This window comes from Dendropsophus ebraccatus, chromosome 3, assembly GCF_027789765.1.
Source record: "Dendropsophus ebraccatus isolate aDenEbr1 chromosome 3, aDenEbr1.pat, whole genome shotgun sequence".
Taxonomy (NCBI): Eukaryota; Metazoa; Chordata; class Amphibia; order Anura; family Hylidae; genus Dendropsophus; species Dendropsophus ebraccatus.
The window spans coordinates 169710787-169733663 of NC_091456.1; the positions used below are offsets into that span (position 1 = coordinate 169710787).

At 45.5% G+C, this 22877-nt stretch overlaps 1 protein-coding gene and 2 non-coding genes across 3 annotated transcripts; all 3 read right to left on the bottom strand.

Annotated features, from left to right (window-relative positions):
* Positions 1–8117: 8117 nt before the first annotated feature.
* Positions 8118–13307, bottom strand: RPL37 (ribosomal protein L37). Its single transcript, XM_069963106.1, has 4 exons — positions 13228–13307; positions 11626–11761; positions 10123–10207; positions 8118–8283 (listed from the first exon to the last, which is right to left on the bottom strand). The coding sequence occupies exons 1-4, from the start codon at positions 13228–13230 to the stop codon at positions 8214–8216; spliced, it is 294 nt and encodes a 97-aa protein (XP_069819207.1). The 5' UTR covers positions 13231–13307; the 3' UTR covers positions 8118–8213.
* On the bottom strand, positions 8360–8436 carry LOC138787732 (small nucleolar RNA SNORD72). The gene has a single exon (XR_011362466.1). It is a non-coding gene; the product is annotated as a small nucleolar RNA SNORD72 (small nucleolar RNA).
* On the bottom strand, positions 11834–11910 carry LOC138787733 (small nucleolar RNA SNORD72). The gene has a single exon (XR_011362467.1). It is a non-coding gene; the product is annotated as a small nucleolar RNA SNORD72 (small nucleolar RNA).
* Positions 13308–22877: the final 9570 nt, after the last annotated feature.

A 22877-nucleotide genomic window follows, 5' to 3' on the forward strand; every position in this document is an offset into this window, starting at 1 on the left:
GGATGATAAAGGGGGTTATTGTGGGGGGACACAGGAGATGGATGATACAGGGGGTGATTGTGGGGGGACACAGGAGATGGATGATACAGGGGGTGATTGTGGGGGGACACAGGAGATGGATGATACAGGGGGTGATTGTGGGGGGACACAGGAGATGGATGATACAGGGGGTGATTGTGGGGGGACACAGGAGATGGATGATACAGGGGGTGATTGTGGGGGGACACAGGAGATGGATGATACAGGGGGTGATTGTGGGGGGACACAGGAGATGGATGATACAGTGGGTGATTGTGGGGGGACACAGGAGATGGATGATACAGGGGGTGATTGTGGGGGGACACAGGAGATGGATGATACAGGGGGTGATTATGGGGAGACAGGAGGAATATGAGGAGATGGATGATACAGGGGTTATTATGGGGAGACACAGGAGGAATATGAGGAGATGGGAGGATTATGGGGGGGCACAGGAGGAATATGAGGAGATGGGAGGATTATGGGGGGGCACAGGAGGAATATGAGGAGATGGGAGGATTATGGGGGGCACAGGAGGAATATGAGGAGATGGGAGGATTATGGGGGGCACAGGAGGAATATGAGGAGATGGGAGGATTATGGGGGGCACAGGAGGAATATGAGGAGATGGGAGGATGCATCCGATTACTGTATTAGCGGGTACTGCGATCGGACAGTGCCCGCTAATAGCCGCAGTCCCGGGCTGCGAGCGGCACCTGGGACCGCAGCGGTTCGGAGCGCGGCCCTGCTCTGAACGCGTGGAGGCGGCCCTGGACGTACGGGTACATCCAGGGTCGCCTAGGGGTTAAAATAATTGCAATTGTCATTAAAGGATAAGTTCAGAGAAATGTTTTTAAAAGTATTGTATTGCCCCCCAAAAGTTATATAAATCCCCAATATACACTTATTACAGGAAATGCACATAAAGTGCATCAAGGCTTCATTTCCTGGATAAGGGTGGGTTCACACTACGGAATCCGCGCAGATAAGTTCTGGCGGATTCCGTCACTCATACCCGTTCGCAGTGGCACGCCTCTCCGCTCATGCCATAGACACCATTCTATGCACAGACGAATTCCGCCTTCCTCCAAAAGAACTGACGTGTCAATTCTTTTGTCGGACAGCGGAATCCACCCGACCATAGAATGGTGTCTATAGAGCTGGCGGAAAGGCGTGCCGCTGCGAACGAGTACGAGTGACAGACTTCTCCGCGCGGATTCCGTAGTGTGAACCCACCCTTAAATTGCAATGTCACCACACGACTCCCAGAGCTGTGCGGGCTGTGGCTGCTGAAGAGGATGATGGCAGGAGGACACTGAGGGACACGGCACTGGAGGGACACTGAGCATCCCTCTGCCATCATCCTCTCCAGCAGCCACAGCCCGCACAGCTCTGGGAGTCGGGTCGTGACATCACCATTTTATCCAGGAAGTGACATCACCATGTTATCCAGGAAGTGACATCACCATTTTATCCAGTAAATGAAGCCTTGATGCAGTAGTAAGTGCAGGGAAAAAAAGCACTTTATAAGCATTTCCCGTAATAAGTGTATATTGGGGATTTGTATAATTTTTTTGGGGGAAATACAATACTTTAAAAAAATTTTGGCTGTAATTCTCATTTAAATGACAGCCATCCACTAAACCTCAACAGTCTGTGAACGTAGCCTTTCTGTTACAGCTTGCCTGGCAACAGAAGAGACTAAGTTTATGTGACTTTGGTCTCAGATGGGAAGGAGAGGATAGGGGAGCCAAGACCATGTGGACCAGGAAGTGAGGATTTTCTGCAGCTAATTTGACAATTTGCAAAAAAGGAGTCCGTGGAGCCTTGATTGTGAGTCTCAAAACACGGGAATACCCAGATATCCCTAGCCTGTTGCCAAGGGGTGCCTCCAGATGGGGAGAGCAACAAACTACCCTGATAGGTAGCCACTTAAGTCCCACTCGGTTGTGAGTATTGAAACAAAAATAGGGAAACACCAGGGTGGCCCCTTTTGTGTCAAAGCCAGAATATTGTGACATGACAAGGGTTTACCAAGGCAGGCATCCATCCACAGACAGCTGTTTTGGCGTGGAGCAGGATTCTGGCTGCCCCGACGCAGCGCACTGATTGGCTAAGTGCCGAGAGATGCCGGCAGCCCCCAAAGCAAGCCAGAGAGTGGAGCAGGTGATGTATGCTCCCGGGCCACAGGGGTTAATGTCGCTGAATTTGACATACTTGTTTAAAGCAGTAGGCACTGTCTAGTTCAGGAGGCATCCTCAGGAGGCAGATTCTGGGGGTTGGGGGCATAATCTTCCCCACCGCTGTCATTAGGCCCCTCCCCATAGTACTATGCTTTCCATAGTAACATAGTTAATACAGTTGAAAGAAGACAAGATTCCATCAGGTTCATCCTAGAGAAACCCTACTGTGTTGATCCAGAGGCAGATAGTAATTACCCCATCACGGAGAAAATTCCTTCCCGACTCCTAATGGCAATCAGAATAATCCCTGGATCTCGCCATAAATTTCAGAAGCAACATGACAAAATATTACTTTACCGAAAGAGTGGTCGATGCCTGTGGAAAATTTTCAGCAGATGTGGTAGGTAAATTTATAGTAAGGAAATATAAACCTGTCTGGGATAAACATATATCTATAATAAGATAATAAGAAAGGAAATTATATAAGGGCGGACTAAATGAAGTAGAGAGGCTTGTGGGAAAATCTGCCATTGATTCGATAATCATAGGGATTGTTCCACATGAATGGCGCATAGCTAATGTGGTACCAATATTCAAGAAGGGGTCAAAGAGTGATCCTGGAAACTATAGGCCCGTAAGTCTAACATCTATAGTAGGTAAAGTATTTGAAGGATTTGTAAGAGATGCTATACTGGAGTATCTTAATGAAAATAATCTTATAACGCAGCACTAGCATGGGTTATCTGATCTGATCAGCTTCTATAAGGAGGTCAGTTATAGACTGGACCTGGGGGAGGCTATGGACATTGTTAATCTGGATTTTGGCTTTTGATACTGTGCCACATGAAAGGTTGGTCTATAAAATGGCAATGCTGAGGCTAGGGGAAAACATATGTTAATGGGTCAGTAACTGGCTGAGCAATAGAAAACAGAGGGTGGTCATTGATGGAACATACTCTGGAGAAGCTAGAGGCTTGGGCAGTGAAGTGGCAAATGAAGTTTAATGTGAATAAATGTAAGGCTATGCATTTGGCCCGTAGAAATAATAAGTACAGTTATGTGCTAAATAATAAAACACTGGGTAAATCTGCTTCCGAAAAGGACCTGGGGGTATTGGTGGACAGTAAACTCAACTTTACTGATCAGTGCCAGGCAGCAGCTGCCAAGGCTAATAAAATAATGGGGTGCATCAAAAGAGGTATAGATGCTAAAGATGAGAACATAGTTTTGCCTCTTTATAAATCACTGGTCAGACCACATATGGAATACTGTGTAGTTTTGGGCACCGGTATATAAGGACACAGCTGAACTGGAGCGGGTGCAGAGGAGGGCAACAAAGGTCATTAAGGGAATGGGTGGGTTACAGTACCAGGATAGGTTATCAAGCTTGGGGTTATTTACTCTAGAAAAAAGACATCTTAGGGGCGATCTGATCACAATGTACAAATATATGAAAGGACAGTACAGAGATCTTTGTAGTGGTCTTTTTACTCCTAGGTCTGTAACCATGACAAGGGGGCATCCTCTACGTCTAGAGGAAAGAAGGTTTTATCATCAGCATCGACGCGGGTTCTTTACTGTACGAGCGGTAAGACTGTGGAACTCTCTGCCACATGATGTTGTCATGGCCGATTCATTAAATAAGTTCAAGGGAGGCCTGGATGCTTTTCTTGAAAGATATAATATTACAAGTTATGGGCATTAGATTTCCAGGGATACGTTGATCCGGGGATTGTTCTGGTCGCCATTGGAGTCGGGAGGGAGTTTTCTCCCTGCGATGGGGCAATTGTCGTCTGCCTCATAGGGGTTTTCGCCTTTCCCTGGGTTGAACCTGATGGACTCTTGTCTTCTTTCAACCTTATTTACTATGTTACTATGCTTTTTCTGTTAAGTCTTGTTTCATAGTTTCTTTTTGAAGACTTAATCATGTAACCTTAGGCTGGGTTCACACTGCGTTTTCAGCATACGTTTAACGGATCCGTTTTTTTAACAGACAAAAAAATAGTGTCAGCAACGTTTCTGTGTCCGTCAAAAAAAAACTGATCCGTTTTTTTATAATGGAAGTTAATGGAAAAATGGATCAAAACGGATGCAAAAACGCAGTGTGAACCCAGCCTTAGCCTTAAAGTGACATTTCTCTATTGCTCACCCACCCTGTCATTGCTACACATTGACTGTGAGGGGATTTAGGTAGCATGCCAGGTGTGTTATAGTTGCATATAGGTAATAGTATGGTACTCTCTATGGTATTCTTAGGCCTTATTCTCATGCTCTGTAATCCATGGAGATTACGGAGCACAGTGGACTCTCAGCCTGGCCAAAAGCGGTTAAATCTTTGCGGGACTGTAGCCTTAAACTCCATAACCGCTGTGGATTAGAGTATGAGAATAGGGCCCAACGGTGTTGGCAGATCACCAGACCTACTGACAGATTGCATTGAAGAATAGACTTTTATTTGTAATGGGGGAGGAAGCCTTGAGGAATTGTATGCATGGTCCAGCATGGGCTTTATTGCTTTTAGATCTCTGGCACCTTGAAAATGGATAAAGTTTGTTTTGCTGAAAGGATCAGACTTGTCAAGATATGCTAGGACTGCTCCTGTGACAGCCAGGCAGTGCCATAACCACTCTTATTCAGATAGGATCCTGGAGAAAGGCAGGAAGGAAGAAGTCTTGGTCAATATTCCTGTAAAGGTCACTTTGTGTAAGAAGGGCGAGGCAGTTCTTAGCACTAAGCTTTTTTTTTTTTTTTTTTTTATTGTTCACTAAACCCTTAGATAGGTTATCCAAGCAAAACTCATAGTGCGTTACAGACAGATTTTGGAAGCCAGGAATGGATTTGAAAAGAGGAAAAAATCTCTTTTCCTTTATGACCTGTTTCCTGTTTATAGTCTGTTCCTGGCTTTGGCTTTAAAGATCTGTCAGATAAATCTGTGTAAATGCACCAAAACTTGTTCCCTACCCACAGGATAGGTCCAAGCTACATACCCCACCGTGATCTGCGTGTCGTCCCCCAGCTTTATTATAAATACTGCCACAGCACTCTGCTCTTTCCAGCGGCTCCATAGGAATGAATAATCGCAGGTCAAATGCCATACTCAGGGCTTTGAGGGGGGGGGGGGGGGGGGGGGGGGGGGATAGAGGAAAAGTTATTTTTGCCTGAGCGACCTCTTTAGTAATGTTTGTTTTCTAGTGAGATGGCGACTCAGGTCTATGTAATACAGCACTACCTGCCCCCTAGTGGTAGAAAGGTTTAGTGAAGTAATTTCTGCTAAACTTGCTGCAATTTATCTTCAGCAGGCTCTGTATTCACACAGATATTTCTCACTAAGTCATTAGAGATCCCTTTCAATAAACTGTATGCTTTTCCCCAAATTCAATAGAAAACATGGAAGCACATGACTAAGAAAATGGTAGGAAAAACACTGGCAATTTTGACAAAGGAAAAAAAAAAGTTTACTTGGGAGATCTGCACAATCATGCAGAGAGTCTAGGATCCTCTAGCCTGGAGACAAGATGACATACACATGGACACCTCTAGCCTAGCCAGGATAGTATGAGGTACAGGTGGGCACAGCAGATACATATGGCATCCTGCTCCACAGACGCTACAGCTGGGCCTGTAGATTCTACGCCTCGAAGTGTATCGCTAATGCTGCATGAGCGGTTTGACACCACCACACAACAGGATGGACAGGTGCACAAGGCCAAAGAACAAAAGGTGCAGACCCTGACTGATCTGACCGGCCTGCTCAAAGATAAGTCATTAATATTGCAGTCCATTTAAAGATGTTATTCAGGAATAGAGGGGGGGGGGGGGGGGGGGATACTTTCTTGCATCAGAAAAGCACAACCCCTGTCCTCAGGTTGTCACTTTAATAGAACCAAGCTGTGAACTTCACACCCAACCTGAGGACATGAACAGTCCTGTTTCTGGAAAAGCGGCCATGTTTTTCCAAGCCCAATAGCCCCCTTTAAAGCGACTCTGTACCCACAATCTGACCCCCCCAAACCACTTGTACCTTCAGATAGCTGCCTTTAATCCAAGATCTGTCCTGGGGTCCGTTCAGCAGGGGATGCAGCTATTGTCCTAAAAAACAACTTTTAATCCAGCAGCGCTGTGTCTTAACGGCCGGGGCTTACATTTGTATATGCATTAGGCTGGCACACCCTCTCTGTCCTTCCTTCCCACCCTCCTCATCATTAGGAATGCTCCAGGCAGATTGCTTCCTATTCCCCACCTGTGTATAATGAACATGGGCTGGATCATTAAGACACCTGTGCAAAGCTCAAACAGCAGTAAATGTTCCTGGAGCATTCTTAATGATGAGGAGGAAGGACGGAGAGGTGGTGCCAGCCTAATTCATACACAAATGTAAGCCCCGGCCGTTAGACAGCACTGCTGGATTAAAAGTTGTTTTTATGACAATAACTGCCGAACGGACCCCAGGACAGATCTTGGATAAAAAGCAGCTATCCGAAGGTACAAGTGGTTTGGGGGGGGGGGGGGGGGGGGGGGGGGGGACCGATTGTGGGTACAGAGTTACTTTAAAGAGTTGATCACATTTAGGCTATGTTCTCAAACAGTAATTTGCAACCAAAATCAGTAGTGGATTGAAAATACAGAAAGGCTATGTTCACACACTGTTGAAATTGAGTAGATTGCCGCAATTTACTGACAAATAACAGCAGTTATTTTAAAATAATGGCTATTGTTTTGAAACAGCCATTATTTGCCCAAAAATAATGTTTACATTTTTTTGTACCCAACTGGGTACTGATACAAGGAGATTTCTTGTGGCCCTGTCGTCCCTAAAAGGTTATTATACTTTTGTGGCTGTATCCACCACTTGCAGCAGCTCAGGCTGTCAGTATAATGTGTTATCGGGCTCTCCTGAAAGATTATGTCGGTGGAGATAGGGGTCAGGCATGATAGCAAGTCACAGCCCGACCCCTTGGTTCTTGGACACAAGCCACAGTCAGTGTGCTCTGGCTGTGCCTTAGGGTCCATTTAAACAAAAAGATTATCTGCCAAGGATTTGAAGCCAAATCCAGGAATGGATTTGAAAAGAATTCTCAGTCTTACCCTTTATGACCTGATCTGTTTATAGTCTGTTTCTTGCTTTGGCTTCAAATCTTTGGCAGATAATCTGTCAGATAATCTTTGTGTAAATGGACCCTTAGGGTGGTATTACACAGGCCGATGGGGGCCCGATAATACCTGTAAACGAGCAGCGATCTGCTAGAACGCTGCTCGTTTACTGGACCTATTACACGGCCCGATAATCGTTAAACAAGGGCTGCAAGGACATAAGTCACCGATGTCCTTGCAGCCCTTGTTTAAGCTACATACATTACATATGGATAGATAATGTATATCAGTCGCCAGACGAAAATAGGTTCAAACCTATATCAACGATCAGCCGATGATCATAGTCATCGGCTGATCGTTGTATTACATGGAGCGATAATCGGCCAAATCGGGCCGATTATCGTTCCGTGTAATAGTACCCTTACTGCTCCCAATAAAGAACAAAGGAATGCTCAGCTGTGCCGGGCATTCCTGTGTACAAGGACAACAGGGGCCGGATGTTTGGCATTTGAATACTGGTGGCTGAAGTTGAATACAGCCCTAGGGAGTCCAGGAAAACATGGATACATCTATGGCCACTGGTATTCAGATGCCATCAGACTTGAGCATGGTCAACCTTCACTCATCTCTAGTCCGTGCCCCTGTATGCAGCCAAATAGCTCCTCTGTCTGTAATGGTGGACTGTGGAGGAAAACTTGCCTCTTGGAGGAGGCACCGATCAAGTGAGTGAAGCCAACATGCGATGTAGGAGATTAGCAGACACTTAACAGTCTGGGAATAATCCTCTGACCAGTCACAATAAGGAAAGTGAAGAACCAGAGAGCATTCAATGTGTCAGAAACATGTAATACACAAGCCAAGGTAATGTACAGGGGGCTGATACTTTTTTTTAACCACATTTATTTTAACAAATTTCTGTCCTTAAGATGAGCTGGAAGCTGCCACCGCGGCTCTCTTGGGTTTGGGTGTTGTGCCTTCACGGAATCCATTTCTGTAAGGGAGATAGACAAGTATTAGAGGAAGCATCAGAGGAAGCATCAGACAGCGGAGACATGGAGGATGGCAGCGGCTTATCTCAGGTATATGATGAAATCATTAGATGTCATATGTTCAGACATTTATAGAGAGACATCATTGATAAGCAGAAAGGTTGACCACCACATGTCTGTACTATATACTGTGCATATATAGGAGCAGAGTGTCCATAGTCATCTATGCAGGTCCCTCTTTAGGGTATGCTCACACATGCAGGTGTGCTGCAGAAAATGTGCAGTGATTCAGCACACCCACCAGCCAGTAGACATACTCTTGGTTGAAATTTAAAAAAAAAAAATCTGCACGTTTACACAATAGTTCCAATGGACAATATCACATTATCTAAATTACTATGCATATCATTACATGTCCATATATCACAAAACACCCATTTACCAGCTAAACTGTATACACAAAGATATGGGGATATTTGCAAATCTGCACATGCTAACATACCCAAAGAATACAGTATCATGTGAGGTGGTGTCCTACTCAGGGAACAAAAGTGGCACCATCTTTGTCCTTAAGAAATCTAAATGGTTGCCATGAAATACTACAATCACCCAATAGGCCCTACTAGTGGCAGTATAACCATCGATGTTGTGATACTACGATGGATGGCTTATGTGACACTGATTACCTGTTATGTAACCAGTGAGTTCCATAACTTGTATCTATCAGGTTTTACATGTAATTTTACTACCAATACAGTCAACCAGCAAATAAGCCATATTAATAGAAGCTGTACTAAACTGCTCAGCAGCCTTTGAGTCTGATACATTATGTCTTCTGTCCTCCATAACCACCCAAGAACGATGCTGCAGGACCAGCAACCACTGCCATTTCAAGTTATTATCTGCAGCTATGTGTCAGTCCTGACATTCAGGATGTTATATGTAAAGATGAGCAAATTAAAGGGTACTCCAGCGTGGGGCACTTTAGAGCTGGGCCGAGGTGGCCGAGGTAAAAGACATCCACCCAACCCCCCGGTTCCAGCAGCAGGTCCCGCATCGCGGAGCTCCGGTGCCCGGCCGCTTCCGGGTGTCTGACGCGGGCCCGAGACTTGACGTCTCAGGTCCACTCAGCCACTCAGTGAAGGATGCGGGACCCGCCGCTTGAACCGGGGAGGAGAGTGGATGTCTTTTCCCTCGGCCACCTAGTCACCGGTCCCAGCGCAAAAGTGCCCCCACACTGGAGTACCCCTTTAACGGTAATAACGGTTGGTTCCCTCTGCAATACGCTCAGCAGCCGGCTGCAGTTTAACTGACAGATCTAGTGCTGGGAAACTTCTCCCAGTTTTTCAGACTTGGATCCAGCTTTTCCTGGCACCTGGGGAGGAGCGGCAAGGAGTTAAACCGCAGTCGGCTGATGAGCAGATTGCAGAGATAATGAAGCACTTTGCTACTACTGTTAATTCGCTCATCTCCAGTTATGTATAACACTGACTGCTACAGATCAGACAATCCTAATACAAGAGGGGATTTATCTCATGGCACTCCAAACAGCAATTTGCCATCTGCTCCACCAATAACTGGTCACCGCTTTCATGCCTTCCCGCTGCCAGGGTGAGGGCACCATGGCATGACGGGATGAAGGCAGATGCGTGCTGCCATAACACTCCCCATCTTACCCAGCAGCCGATACAATAGAGACCAGAACTAGGAAAAATCCTCCACTCACCCAACTGTTCGTAGGAGATACATCTCTCCCTGCTGCACACACCTGTCCCTTCAACAACAAACAGAACACATAACAGATCTCTGCACACAAGTAATAGCCAAGCTCATAGTCTTACTTGAATCTGCGGTACACAACTTTCAGATGTCTCATGCGGCCAGTGCCGGTGGTGTTGCGTCTCTTGGCCTTTGCACTCCAGTTGTCTGAAATAGAATAAAAGATATGTAAATATGGCAGGATTACCACATATCTGTAAGGCTGATAAGACCCCAATCCTTTAACACAGGAATGGGGAATCTCCGGGCCCTCCAGGTGTTGCAAAACTACAATTCCCATCATGCCTGGACAGCCAAAGTTCTGGGCATGATGGTAATTGCACTTTTGTAGCAGCTGGAGGGCCAAAGGTTCCCAGTCCCTGCCTTACAGTCATTATGGTGTTATGTTTTTTTTTTTGTTTGTTTGTTTTTTTTAAAAAAAGGTACAGGTCACATTTATTGGTTGAGGTCTGAGTGCTGAGACTCCCACCGATCGGCTAAACTCTTTTCTTCCTACTGCAGGAGGCAAGACGATATCTACGGAGCCCATTTCCTGCAGCAGAGACAGTCGTGTAGAGAAGTGCTTAGCCGAGTGCTTCACCTGGCATTCTGGAAATCGGTGGGGGCCACCACCACCAACACCCAGACCACTACCAATCAAACCTTTTGACACTTTGAATTTCTTTTTAACCTGATAAAATGATGATCAGTCCTCAGTATTGGTGGGAGGACCCCCTGCAGTGATCAGCTTGTTATGCAATAACTTCAAAATGGAATGCCCCTTTAAGGACTAGAATTGAGAAACACTGGTGTAAACAGCTGGGTTATTAGACACAGGACCAGATCTGCAGCTATAGTCAGTCCAGGGAAAGATCACAGCTGTAGGTAGGGTCAGTCAGACTAGAATCACACACACATACAGCTTACGTCTCCACTGATTGCAGAGCCTCCATTTCCAAGACTAATGGTGCATTTACACAGACAGATTTATCTGACAGATCTTTGAAGCCAAAACCAGGAGCAGACTATAAACAGGGATCAGGTCATAAAGAAAAGACTGGGATCTATCCTCTTTTTAAATCCATTCCTGGCTTTGGCTTCCAAAATCTGTCAGATAAATCTTTCTGTGTAAACGCACCCTAACTTGTCTTGGGAGTGACAGCCTGCTCAGCCAATTACTGACAGACAAAAAAGACCCCCCAGTGATTGGCTGTGCGGTCTGTCACTCCCAAGACTAGTTAGTCTTGGAAGTGGAGGCTCTGCAGACAGCGAAGGACACTGGCAACACCAGAAGAGGTTCACGTCCTAAGTTTGATCAGTCAGGGTTTGTGGACCCTCAATGATAACTAGAATGAGTGAAGTGCTCACCTAAGCGCTTCTATCCGTGCTGCAGTATGAGCCTATAGAGTTTCTATGAAAACTGGAGGAAAGCAGCGCTCAGCTGAAATTTTTTTTTTTTTTTTTTTTAACGTCAGCGATAGTTTATTAAAAAGGTTTAAGAAACAGCGTCTACCTGGGAGATTTAAAAAGACTCTATATAAAGCAGCCCTCCCCCCCCCCCCCCAGGACGACAGTGGGGTACTCACACTTTCTCTTGCGCTTGGCTGGGTACCCGCACTTGCCGCAGGTGGATTTCTGGAGGTGGTAGGCCTTGGACCCGCAGCGACGGCACAGAGTGTGCGTCTTATTGCGGCGCTTTCCGAATGACGATGTTCCCTTCGTCTACAACAAAAGGGAAAAAAAAATGTTACATGGCGTCCGCCAGACAGCAAAACAGAGCGAGCGAGAGCAAAGCATTTATCTCAGTAACGTAGAGGAATCACTGACAGTCATATGTTCAGACATTTATTGTAGGACATCACTGATAAATGCCGGAGGAGGAGTGCCACCTTACAGGGGGGTCAGTATACCCCCATCTATAAGAGCTCTGCAGGAGGAGGGCCACCTTACAGGGGGTCAGTGTTCCCCCATCTATAAGATGTCTGCAGGAGGAGGGCCACCTTACAGGGGGGTCAGTGTACCCCCATCTATAAGATGTCTGCAGGAGGAGGGCCACCTTACAGGGGGGGGTCAGTGTACCCCCATCTATAAGAGCTGTGCAGGAGGAGGGCCACCTTACAGGGGGTCAGTGTTCCCCCATCTATAACAGCTCTGCAGGAGGACCACCACATTACAGGGGGTCAGTGTTCCCCCATCTATAAGAGCTGTGCAGGAGGAGGGCCACCTTACAGGGGGGTCAGTGTACCCCCATCTATAACAGCTCTGCAGGAGGACCACCACATTACAGGGGGCCAGTGTACCCCCATCTATAAGAGCTCTGCAGGAGGAGGGCCACCTTACAGGGGGTCAGTGTTCCCCCATCTATAAGAGCTGTGCAGGAGGAGGGCCACCTTACAGGGGGTCAGTGTACCCCCATCTATATAAGATGTCTGCAGGAGGAGGACCACCTTATAGGGGAGTCAGTACCCCCATCTATAAGATGTCTACAGGAGGAGGGCCACCTTATAGGGGGTCAGTGTACCCCCATCTATATAAGATGTCTGCAGGAGGAGGACCACCTTATAGGGGAGTCAGTACCCCCATCTAAGATGTCTGCAGGAGGAGGGCCACCTTATAGGGGGTCAGTGTACCCCCATCTATAAGATGTCTGCAGGAGGAGGGCCACCTTATAGGGGGTCAGTGTACCCCCATCTATAAGAGCTCTGCAGGAGGGGGCAACATTACAGGGGTTCAGACTTTTTTACACCCACAAAATATACACACCCATATAGGCAATGCTCTGTGAGATGAAGAGCCAGGGAGAGTACAGCAATGCTCAGTGTTAGGCCTCTGGGTGTAATCATTCACTGACAGCCAGCAGAGATGGTTATATGTGCAGCCCTCTCCATAGAGCCCTGTGAGCGCCCCCATAACACCCCGGGCCCCCGCAGACTTACTGCTGGATGACGAGCAGTCACACATAACCGGCTCCCCCATCACCAGGGCGCAGTACAGGGGACACAGCGGCTGCCGGGGCCTCCATATACCCCGGCTCTAAAGCCGCCATCTGCCACACCATCCGCATCAATAACTGGTCACCCCGCATGGCCGGGTCCATGCCTCCCCGCCGCCAGGGTGAGGCCGCCCCGCCATGACGGGATGGGGACAGATGCAGGCGGATTCCTCGGCCGAGCTGCCATGACACTCACCATCTTGCCCAGCGGCCGATACGATAGAGACCGGAACTAGGGAAAGACTTCCGCTATATCAGCGGCAAGTACTTCCGGGTCTGCGCTGCTGATCGGGCGTCACGTGACGTGCTCACAGCGCCATCTTTGAAAAGGGTAACATGTCCTGATTTGCCTTTACTGTAAGCGGCGCAGGGACTTTGAGCACTGGATGGATGAAATGAAATGATGATATATATATACAGTGGCGGTCTTTGGCACCAAGCACACCAAGCGATCGCTTGGGGCCCCCAACATCCAGGGGGGCCCCCACGCCCCGCTCTTGCGCTCAAGACCGCTGGACATGGCCGCTGCCCCGCTCGCTGCTGCGATCTGAACTGTAGCTATGAGCACTCGTAATGAGCGCTCATAGTTACATGCAGCAGCACTGACAGGGCGGGAGACATTGGCTCCCTTCCTGTCAGTCACCCTTGTGGCCGCAGGAAGGGTTTTCCCTGCGGACACAAGTGGCAGCTTTGTCCTTGTGGTGCTGGTGCTCCAGTGACATCCCTGGAGCATCGGTGCCAGGACAAGGGGAGTGCGGCCTCTTGTGATCGCAGGGAAAACCCTTCCTGCGGCCACAAGAGTGAAGAGAAGAGGAGACGCCCGGACCCAGGTGAGTATAAGTGTTTGTTTTATTGTGTTATATACTATATGGGAGGGGGAGCACACAGGGGCCTGTGTAACTGGGGGACCGCACATCTGGGGTCTATATAAATGGGGGAAGCACACAGGGGGCTATATAACAGGGGGAGCACACAGGGGGGCTATAGACTACTGGGGCTTCACAGAGGGGTCTATATACTACTGGGGCAGCACACAGGGGGTCTATATACTACTTGGGGCAGCAGAATGAGGTCTATATACAACTTGGAGAGCACACAGGAGGTCTATATCCAAGTGGGGGAGCACACAGGGGGGCTATATACTACTGGGGGAGCACACAGGGGTCTATGTACTACTGGTGGGGCACACATGGGGTCTATATACTACTGGGGGAACATACAGGGGGTCTATATACTACTTGTGAGGCACACAGGTGGTCTATATATAACTGGGGGAGCACACAGGGGTCTGTATACTACTGGGGCAGCACACAAGGGGTCTATATAATACTGGTGGGGCACACAGGGGGTCTATATACTACTGGGGGAACCACACAGGGGGTTTATATACTACTGGAGGAGCACACAGGGGTCTATATCCAAGTGGGGGAGCACACAGGAGGTCTATATCCAAGTGGGGGAGCACACAGGGGGGCTAAATACCCCTGAGTGAGCACACAGGGGGCCGATATACTAGTGGGGGAGCACACAGGGGGTATATACAACTGGGGGCAGCACACAGGGGGTCTATATACAACTGGGGCAGCACACAGGAGGTCTATATACTTCTGGGGGAGCACACGGGGGGCTATATATAACTGGGGGAACACACAGGGGTCTATATACTACTGGCGGCAGGACACAAGGGGTATATACTATTGAGGGCAGCACACAAGGAGTATATATTACTGGCGGTAGCGCACAAGGGGTATATACTACTGGGAGCAACAAACAGTGGTCTATTGTTTTGGAATGCGTGTCGAGGGGGGGGGCCCCAGACATAACTTCACTTGGGGCCCCAGAAATGCCAAGACCGCCCCTGTATATATATATATATATATATATATATATATATATATATATGTGGTTAAAGGGGCACTTCCGGGGATATGGTCCCCACTACTAAGATCCATCAGGAATATCCAAAAAGGGAATACACAGAATCAAAGGTACCTCACTGATACTAAAATTCTGAATAAACCAAGCACAGTCTCAAAATTAAACTATAATCCAAAAACAATTTCACCACCAAGACCTTATGTACAATATGTTATAAATAAAGAAAATCAAAAGTTGACATGTGTCCAAATCAGTTCTTTATTGTTTAAAATAAGCAGTAGGAAATGCCAAAAATCCACACATGGAAAACAACACCCCAGGTGGAGCATAATAGGGCGACCTCATGATAAAGTGAGCATGTGCGTTGTAAACCGTTAGTAAACTAATCCACCAGTATTCACAACAAAAAGAGTAACTATATAAACCATAATATACTGGGCAAACAGCCTAATATACAATCACAAGTAAGGTGCCTGGTGCACAATATAATCGATAAACGCCAAGAGCTCTGCATACCCATAGTCAGTACACTGCTCCCCTGGAATGCCGCCAAACCCCAACGTACATTTCGTCTCCTTCATCAGGGGGTCATATATGTTATATGGTTACTCTTTTTGTTGTGAATACTGGTGGGTTAGTTTACTAACGGTTTACAACGCACATGCTCACTTTATCATGAGGTCGCCCTATTATGCTCCACCTGGGGTGTTGTTTTCCATGTGTGGATTTTTGGCATTTCCTACTGCTTATTTTAAACAATAAAGAACTGATTTGGACACATGTCAACTTTTGATTTTCTTTATTTATAACATATTGCACATAAGGTCTTGGTGGTGAAATTGTTTTTGGATTATAAGATCCATCAGGGTTGGTCCCCACTGCTTTTTCTGCATCCATCAAGGATATGTATAGGCCGCGAAATCTGTTGGTGCTATACAAATAATTATTATTAATCAGTCTGAGAACAGAATGGCGACTTATACTGTGGCGGTGGGCCCCATTCATTTCAAAGACTCTCTATATACGGACTTAAAGGGATATTACTGCTTACTTTCAGAAACAGCGCCACTATTATTCTCAGTTTGTACGTGGTATTACAACTCAGCACGATTGAAGTGAAGTGGGCCAGGTTGTACTACCACACACAACCTGAGGACAGGGGTGCCGCTGTTTTTGGAAGAAAGTTGCTATGTCTTGCTACCCTTTGAATCATGGACCCTATATAAAACCAAGACAGAAGATCAACTGCAGCAAACTTCAAGTGTCACTGTCATTTGGTAAAACTTTGGACACGTCATAGAGATATGTAAAAAGTTTTAATTAGTCTGGGTCTGAGTGTTCATACCTGTATCACTTGTGAGAATGAGCGGGGAGAGGACAGAGCTGCAGCATGTCATCTTCCCACTCTGTGTCAGTGAAAGTGGCAGGCTCCATGTACAGTGGTACCTTGGTTTAAGAGTAACTTGGGTTTAAGAGCGTTTTGGTTTAAGAGCTCACAGTTTTTCAAAATTGTGACTTGGTTTAAGAGCATCGCTTTGGTGTAAGAGCTCCCTGTACTGGGTGGGAGGGTGAGTGGAGGAGGGGGATGGTCTGCATAGCGGGGTCTACAGCACTGTACTCTGACCCAGGAAGTCTCCCTCACCTTCCAAACCACTTCAGGCTGGGGCTTGCATCAGGGGACAGGACTGTGGAGGTAATCTCTCCATAGCTGTAACCCCTCTCTCCCCGGACAGAGAGCGCTGCATGTATGTGCCCACATCTTCCCTGCTCATTCCTTCATGCTCCCTGCAGTCTCTGTCCGCCCTTGTGTTTCCCATCCTCTCCATTACTGTACAGTAACTTATAATATCACAGATCCTGCTGTTTCTGGATGTTTGTTTCATCTGTTTTATATGTTATTCAGAATAATAAACCATTATTTTTGGAGTGTGGAACCAATTGTCTGCATTTCTATGATTTCTTATGGGAAAATTAGCTTTGGTATAAGAGTGGATTTGGATTACAAGCATGGTCCTGGAACGAATTATGCTCGTAATCCAAGGCAACACTGTACTTACATTAGTAGCCCAACTCATCATGTGACACAGAGCTGGAAGGGGATCACGCTTAGCGCGGTCTTCTTCCTGCTTGTTCTCATGATCGGTTAAGGTTTGAACACTCAGACCTGGACCAATCAAAACTTTTCACACGTCTCTATGACATGTGAAAACTTTTCCCAAAGGACAGGTACGCTTTAAAGGGACAGTATCACCTAGATGATTAGTATTTGAACTGCTTAGAGCCAAATAGTGAGACATGTTCTTTCTTCCTAAAGTTTTCATTTCTGATCATTTATTTCTTTAGTTTTTTGGGGTTTTTTTACATTTCTATGGCATTTAGTTGCATACATTATTATTATTATTATTATTATTATTATTGTTATTATTATTATTTTGTGTTACCATGACCTCATAGACACAGACACAATGAACATCTCCATACCCTATACTTTGTATGAGACACAATTTTCATTTCCCAGGGAGGGGTAGGCTGAGCTGTGAGCTTCATATATTGTCTTCTCTATCTACCAGTGTCACTTTTCACTGTATTGCTGTACAGCTCACTTTCCAGCAGCCTCCTCCTTATAATCACAGATAGAACAGGAAGTTTCAGCTTATTACTAAGCCTAGTAGCCAAACTGAAAACTGCAAGATTCCAGGATTATTTTATTATTTCGATAATTTGTAAAAACATTACCAAAAGGTTTTCATAAAATAATTCCCTTTAAATTTTCTCCAGCCCTTCCCACAAGTGAGACACAGAATTACACATTTCCATTGAACTCAATATGCTGTCCACCTAATGCACAGACATGTTGGGTCCTCCACTGTAGCAGACACTCTGTAACCATGATAAACTGGTTTCTCACATCTCCCATGAACACTGAGCTGCCACTGTAATTGTGCCTAATAACTGAGGAGATTGTAGTTCTTCCAGTCACAGGTTCCAAACTACAACTTCAAAGATACAGCATGTAAACCCAAGTTCAGCCTGCAGAGGGCAGTGTAACATGGCAAATAGATGTAACCAGTCTGTATTTATGGGGATCCACAAACACGTTCTACAGATGGACATAAATCATCTCTAAATCCAGTCGCAGATTTTTATTATTTTATGTTTTTTGCAAAAAATGTGATTTGATAACATGTGAACAGAGCAATAGGGAAGAAACATGGTCCTCAGATACGTTGTGTAACTGAGGCCCCAAGTGTATTCAGGATGGCAACCAGTAGACATTTAAAGGGGTACTCCTGCAAAAACGATTCTTTCAACTCAAATGGTGTAAGGATATTATACAGATTTGTATTTTACATCTATTTAAAAATCTCAAGTCTTCCAGTACTTATCAGCTGCTGTATGTTCTGCGGGAAGTGGCGTATACTTTCCAGTTTGACACAGTGCTCTCTGCTGCCACTTCTGTCCATGTCAAGAACTGTCCAGAGCAGGAGAGGTTTTCTATGGGGATTTACTACTGCTCTGGACAGTTCCTGACATGGACAGAGATAGCAGCAGAGAGCACTGTGTCAGACTGGAAAGAATACACCACCTCCTGCAGGACATACAGCAGCTGATAAGTACTGGAGGACTGGAGACTTTTTTTTTTTAAATAGAAGTAATTTACAACTCTTTATAACTTTCTGACACCAGATGATTTGAAAAAAAATATATATATATTCCCCCTTTTATCACAATTGTCTATAATACTAGTTGAAAACTTTTTTTTTTTTTTTGCAATAACTCTAGACAACTCCTTTAAGGGGTTAACATAGTGAGTCTATTACTGAGGTCTGGACTAAGACACAGAACTAGGGGAGAGGTCAGGAGGACAAAGAGCCAAACAGCCGGAGCTCTATTTTCCTGGCTACTAACCTCTGATTAGAAATCCTGAGAAACCGGTGAGCCCTGTTCTTAGATACAGGAGCCGAGACTGTCCTATTCCATGCAGGTGTGCTGCTATCCAACTATGTGTGTCACCTGGTGACCCTGCCAACAGAATAATGAGTGCAGCTCTGGAGGATTGGGTGTGTGACCTGTGCGACCGTACAAGGCACATCACACCATTAAATAAAAGGGGGCTCCAGTGCCGGGGCAAAAGGGTGCTGTGTCATCCCCTTCAACTATAGGCATAACTAAAGACTGCTCTAGAAGAATAGTGAGTGCAGCTCTGGAGTATAATACAGGATGTAACTCAGGATCAGTACAGAATAAGTAATGTAATGTATGTACACAGTGACCTCACAAGCAGAATAGTGAGTGCAGCTCTGGAGTATAATACAGGATGTAACTCAGGATCAGTGCAGGATAAGTAATGTATATACACAGTGACCCCACCAGCAGAATAGTGAGTGCAGCTCTGAAGTACAGTATAAGGCCGGGTTACCACATCGTATCACACCGGCCGTTCTGTTGTGTCACAGAACGGCCAGTGTCAGTGAAGATCATCTCGGCCGGTACTGCATGATCTTAATTTCTATTGAATTGTGCTGCAGGCGCACCCATGCGCCTGCATCCCAATTCACTATTGCACACAATGGAGAGTGAGGCTGGAGCCGCACGCTCCATTGTGTGAACTTACATGTCTTTGGGGCTGCTAATCAATGAATAGAGGTCACAGAAAACTGAAATGTCAGATTTTCGTGCTGCTGGTTGGAATTCCGGCCAGAGCGTATACTATGGGGGAGATTTATGAAAGGGTGTAAATATACACCTGGTGTAAACTCCCCACAGCAACCAATCACAGCTCCTCTTATAGTTTACCAGAGCTAAAAGCTGAGCTGTGATTGGTTGCTGTGGGCAGTTTACACCAGGTGTATATTTACACCCTTTCATAAATCTCCCCCCATGTGTATACACTCCATCTGGGATTCCATTCATTCAAATACAATGTATTTTTTGCATTAATCATAGCTGTTGTTGTAGCAAATTGCAACAGCCATGATCCTATTCCACCAACAGATCTGACGACAGATTATCTGCCAAAGATTTGAAGCCAAACCCAGGAATGGATTTGAAAAGAGAAGAAATCCAGTCTTTCCTTTATGACCTGTTCTCTGTTTATAGTCCGTTCCTGGGTTTGGCTTCAAATCTTTGGCAGATAATCTGTCATCAGATCTGTTGGTGGAATAGGGTCTTAATACAGGATGTAACTCAAGATCAGTATAGGATAAGTAATGTAATGTATGGACACAGTGACCCCACCAGCAGAATAGTGAGGCTGGGCCAACGTACGGGGCGCCGATGCACAACAGCAACCGCCCCCACCCACCGCATCATCTCTCACTCAAATCGCACCCCCTCCCCCCTAACAGTAGCTGGACAGCGGACCCCAACCAGCGGGGTGAAGGTTGTCCTCCTATACTGCAGCCGGCTGAAAATAGGTTCCTGGAAAGAAACATAATCTGCTCTACATGTCATTCTACTACTACTACTACTATGCCTTCTATCATACTGCCAGCTATACTATATACAGTACTACTCCACCCTCTAGTACTATGCCTTCTATTATACTGCCAGCTATACTATATACAGTGCTACTCCACCCTCTAGTACTATGCCTTCTATCATACTGCCAGCTATGCTATATACAGTACTACTCCACCCTCTAGTACTATGCCTTCTATTATACTGCCAGCTATACTATATACAGTGCTACTCCACCCTCTAGTACTATGCCTTCTATCATACTGCCAGCTATACTATATACAGTGCTACTCCACCCTCTACTACTATGCCTTCTATTATACTGCCAGCTATACTATATACTACTCCACCCTCTAGTACTATGCCTTCTATTATACTGCCAGCTATGCTATATACAGTACTACTCCACCCTCTAGTACTATGCCTTCTATTATACTGCCAGCTATACTATATACTAGTCCACCCTCTAGTACTATACCTTCTATTATACTGACAGCTATACTATATACTGTACTACTCCACCCTCTAGTACTATGCCTTCTATTATACTGACAGCTATACTATATACTGTACTACTCCACCCTCTAGTACTATGCCTTCTATTATATTGCCAGCTATACTATATACTACTCCACCCTCTAGTACTATACCTTCTATTATACTGCCAGCTATACTATATACAGTACTACTCCACCCTCTAGTACTATACCTTCTATTATACTGCCAGCTATACTATATACAGTACTACTCCACCCTCTAGTACTATACCTTCTATTATACTTCCAGCTATACTATATACAGTACTACTCCACCCTCTAGTACTATGCCTTCTATTATACTGCCAGCTATACTATATACAGTACTACTCCACCCTCTAGTACTATACCTTCTATTATATTGCCAGCTATACTATATACTACTCCACCCTCTAGTACTATACCTTCTATTATACTGCCAGCTATACTATATACAGTACTACTCCACCCTCTAGTACTATACCTTCTATTATACTGCCAGCTATACTATATACAGTACTACTCCACCCTCTAGTACTATACCTTCTATTATACTGCCAGCTATACTATATACAGTACTACTCCACCCTCTAGTACTATGCCTTCTATTATACTGCCAGCTATACTATATACAGTACTACTCCACCCTCTAGTACTATGCCTTCTATTATACTGCCAGCTATACTATATACAGTACTACTCCACCCTCTAGTACTATACCTTCTATTATATTGCCAGCTATACTATATACTACTCCACCCTCTAGTACTATACCTTCTATTATATTGCCAGCTATACTATATACTACTCCACCCTCTAGTACTATACCTTCTATTATACTGCCAGCTATACTATATACAGTACTACTCCACCCTCTAGTACTATACCTTCTATTATACTGCCAGCTATACTATATACAGTACTACTCCACCCTCTAGTACTATGCCTTCTATTATACTGCCAGCTATACTATCTACTACTCCACCCTCTAGTACTATACCTTCTATTATACTGCCAGCTATGCTATATACAGTACTACTCCACCCTCTAGTACTATACCTTCTATTATACTGACAGCTATACTATATACTGTACTACTCCACCCTCTAGTACTATACCTTCTATTATATTGCCAGCTATACTATATACTACTCCACCCTCTAGTACTATGCCTTCTATTATACTGACAGCTATACTATATACTGTACTACTCCACCCTCTAGTACTATACCTTCTATTATACTGCCAGCTATACTATATACAGTACTACTCCACCCTCTAGTACTATACCTTCTATTATACTGCCAGCTATACTATATACAGTACTACTCCACCCTCTAGTACTATGCCTTCCATTATACTGACAGCTATACTATATACAGTACTACTCCACCCTCTAGTACTATGCCTTCTATTATACTGCCAGCTATACTATATACAGTACTACTCCACCCTCTAGTACTATACCTTCTATTATATTGCCAGCTATACTATATACTACTCCACCCTCTACTACTATGCCTTCTATCATAATGCCAGCTATACTATATACTACTCTGTGGTGTATGCCCCCGGTGATGTTGTGTCGGAGGATTGGCCGGTCACTTGCTAGATGGTGAGGTGTGACACCACTCCGGTGGTGGTTGGCATAGATACAGCCGGACCTTGAGGTGTTATATCGTGACGCCAGTGCCGGTAGGGCACACAGGTGTGATGGCACGACTAATTTAATTTTATAAGGCCGGTTGTACACTTTTCCCCTGTGGTCAGTGTCCTGCCGGGTTGCTACGGGGTCCCTTGGGGTAGTGTAGTCACAGATGGCCAGAGTGGTGTAGTGACCCTCCCGGACTATCGGAACTGCCACCCACAGAAAGGGGAAGTGTCCTAAGGTTGTGGTGTGTGCTGTGACGGTGTGAGGCGAAGGATCACAGAGTCTCTTTATCACAAATAAGCTTGTTTTTACTAGAAAAGTACGTGTGTGCAGCAGGTTATA

Bases quoted from the DNA above. Each gene is read 5' to 3' on its own strand.
- RPL37 (XM_069963106.1), bottom strand. The intron at 10,208-11,625 runs GTGAGTACCCCA...ATTCTATTTCAG, and splicing joins AGCCAAGCGCAAGAGAAAGT to ACAACTGGAGTGCAAAGGCC. The intron at 8,284-10,122 runs GTAAGACTATGA...TCTCCCTTACAG, and splicing joins GTTGTGTACCGCAGATTCAA to AAATGGATTCCGTGAAGGCA.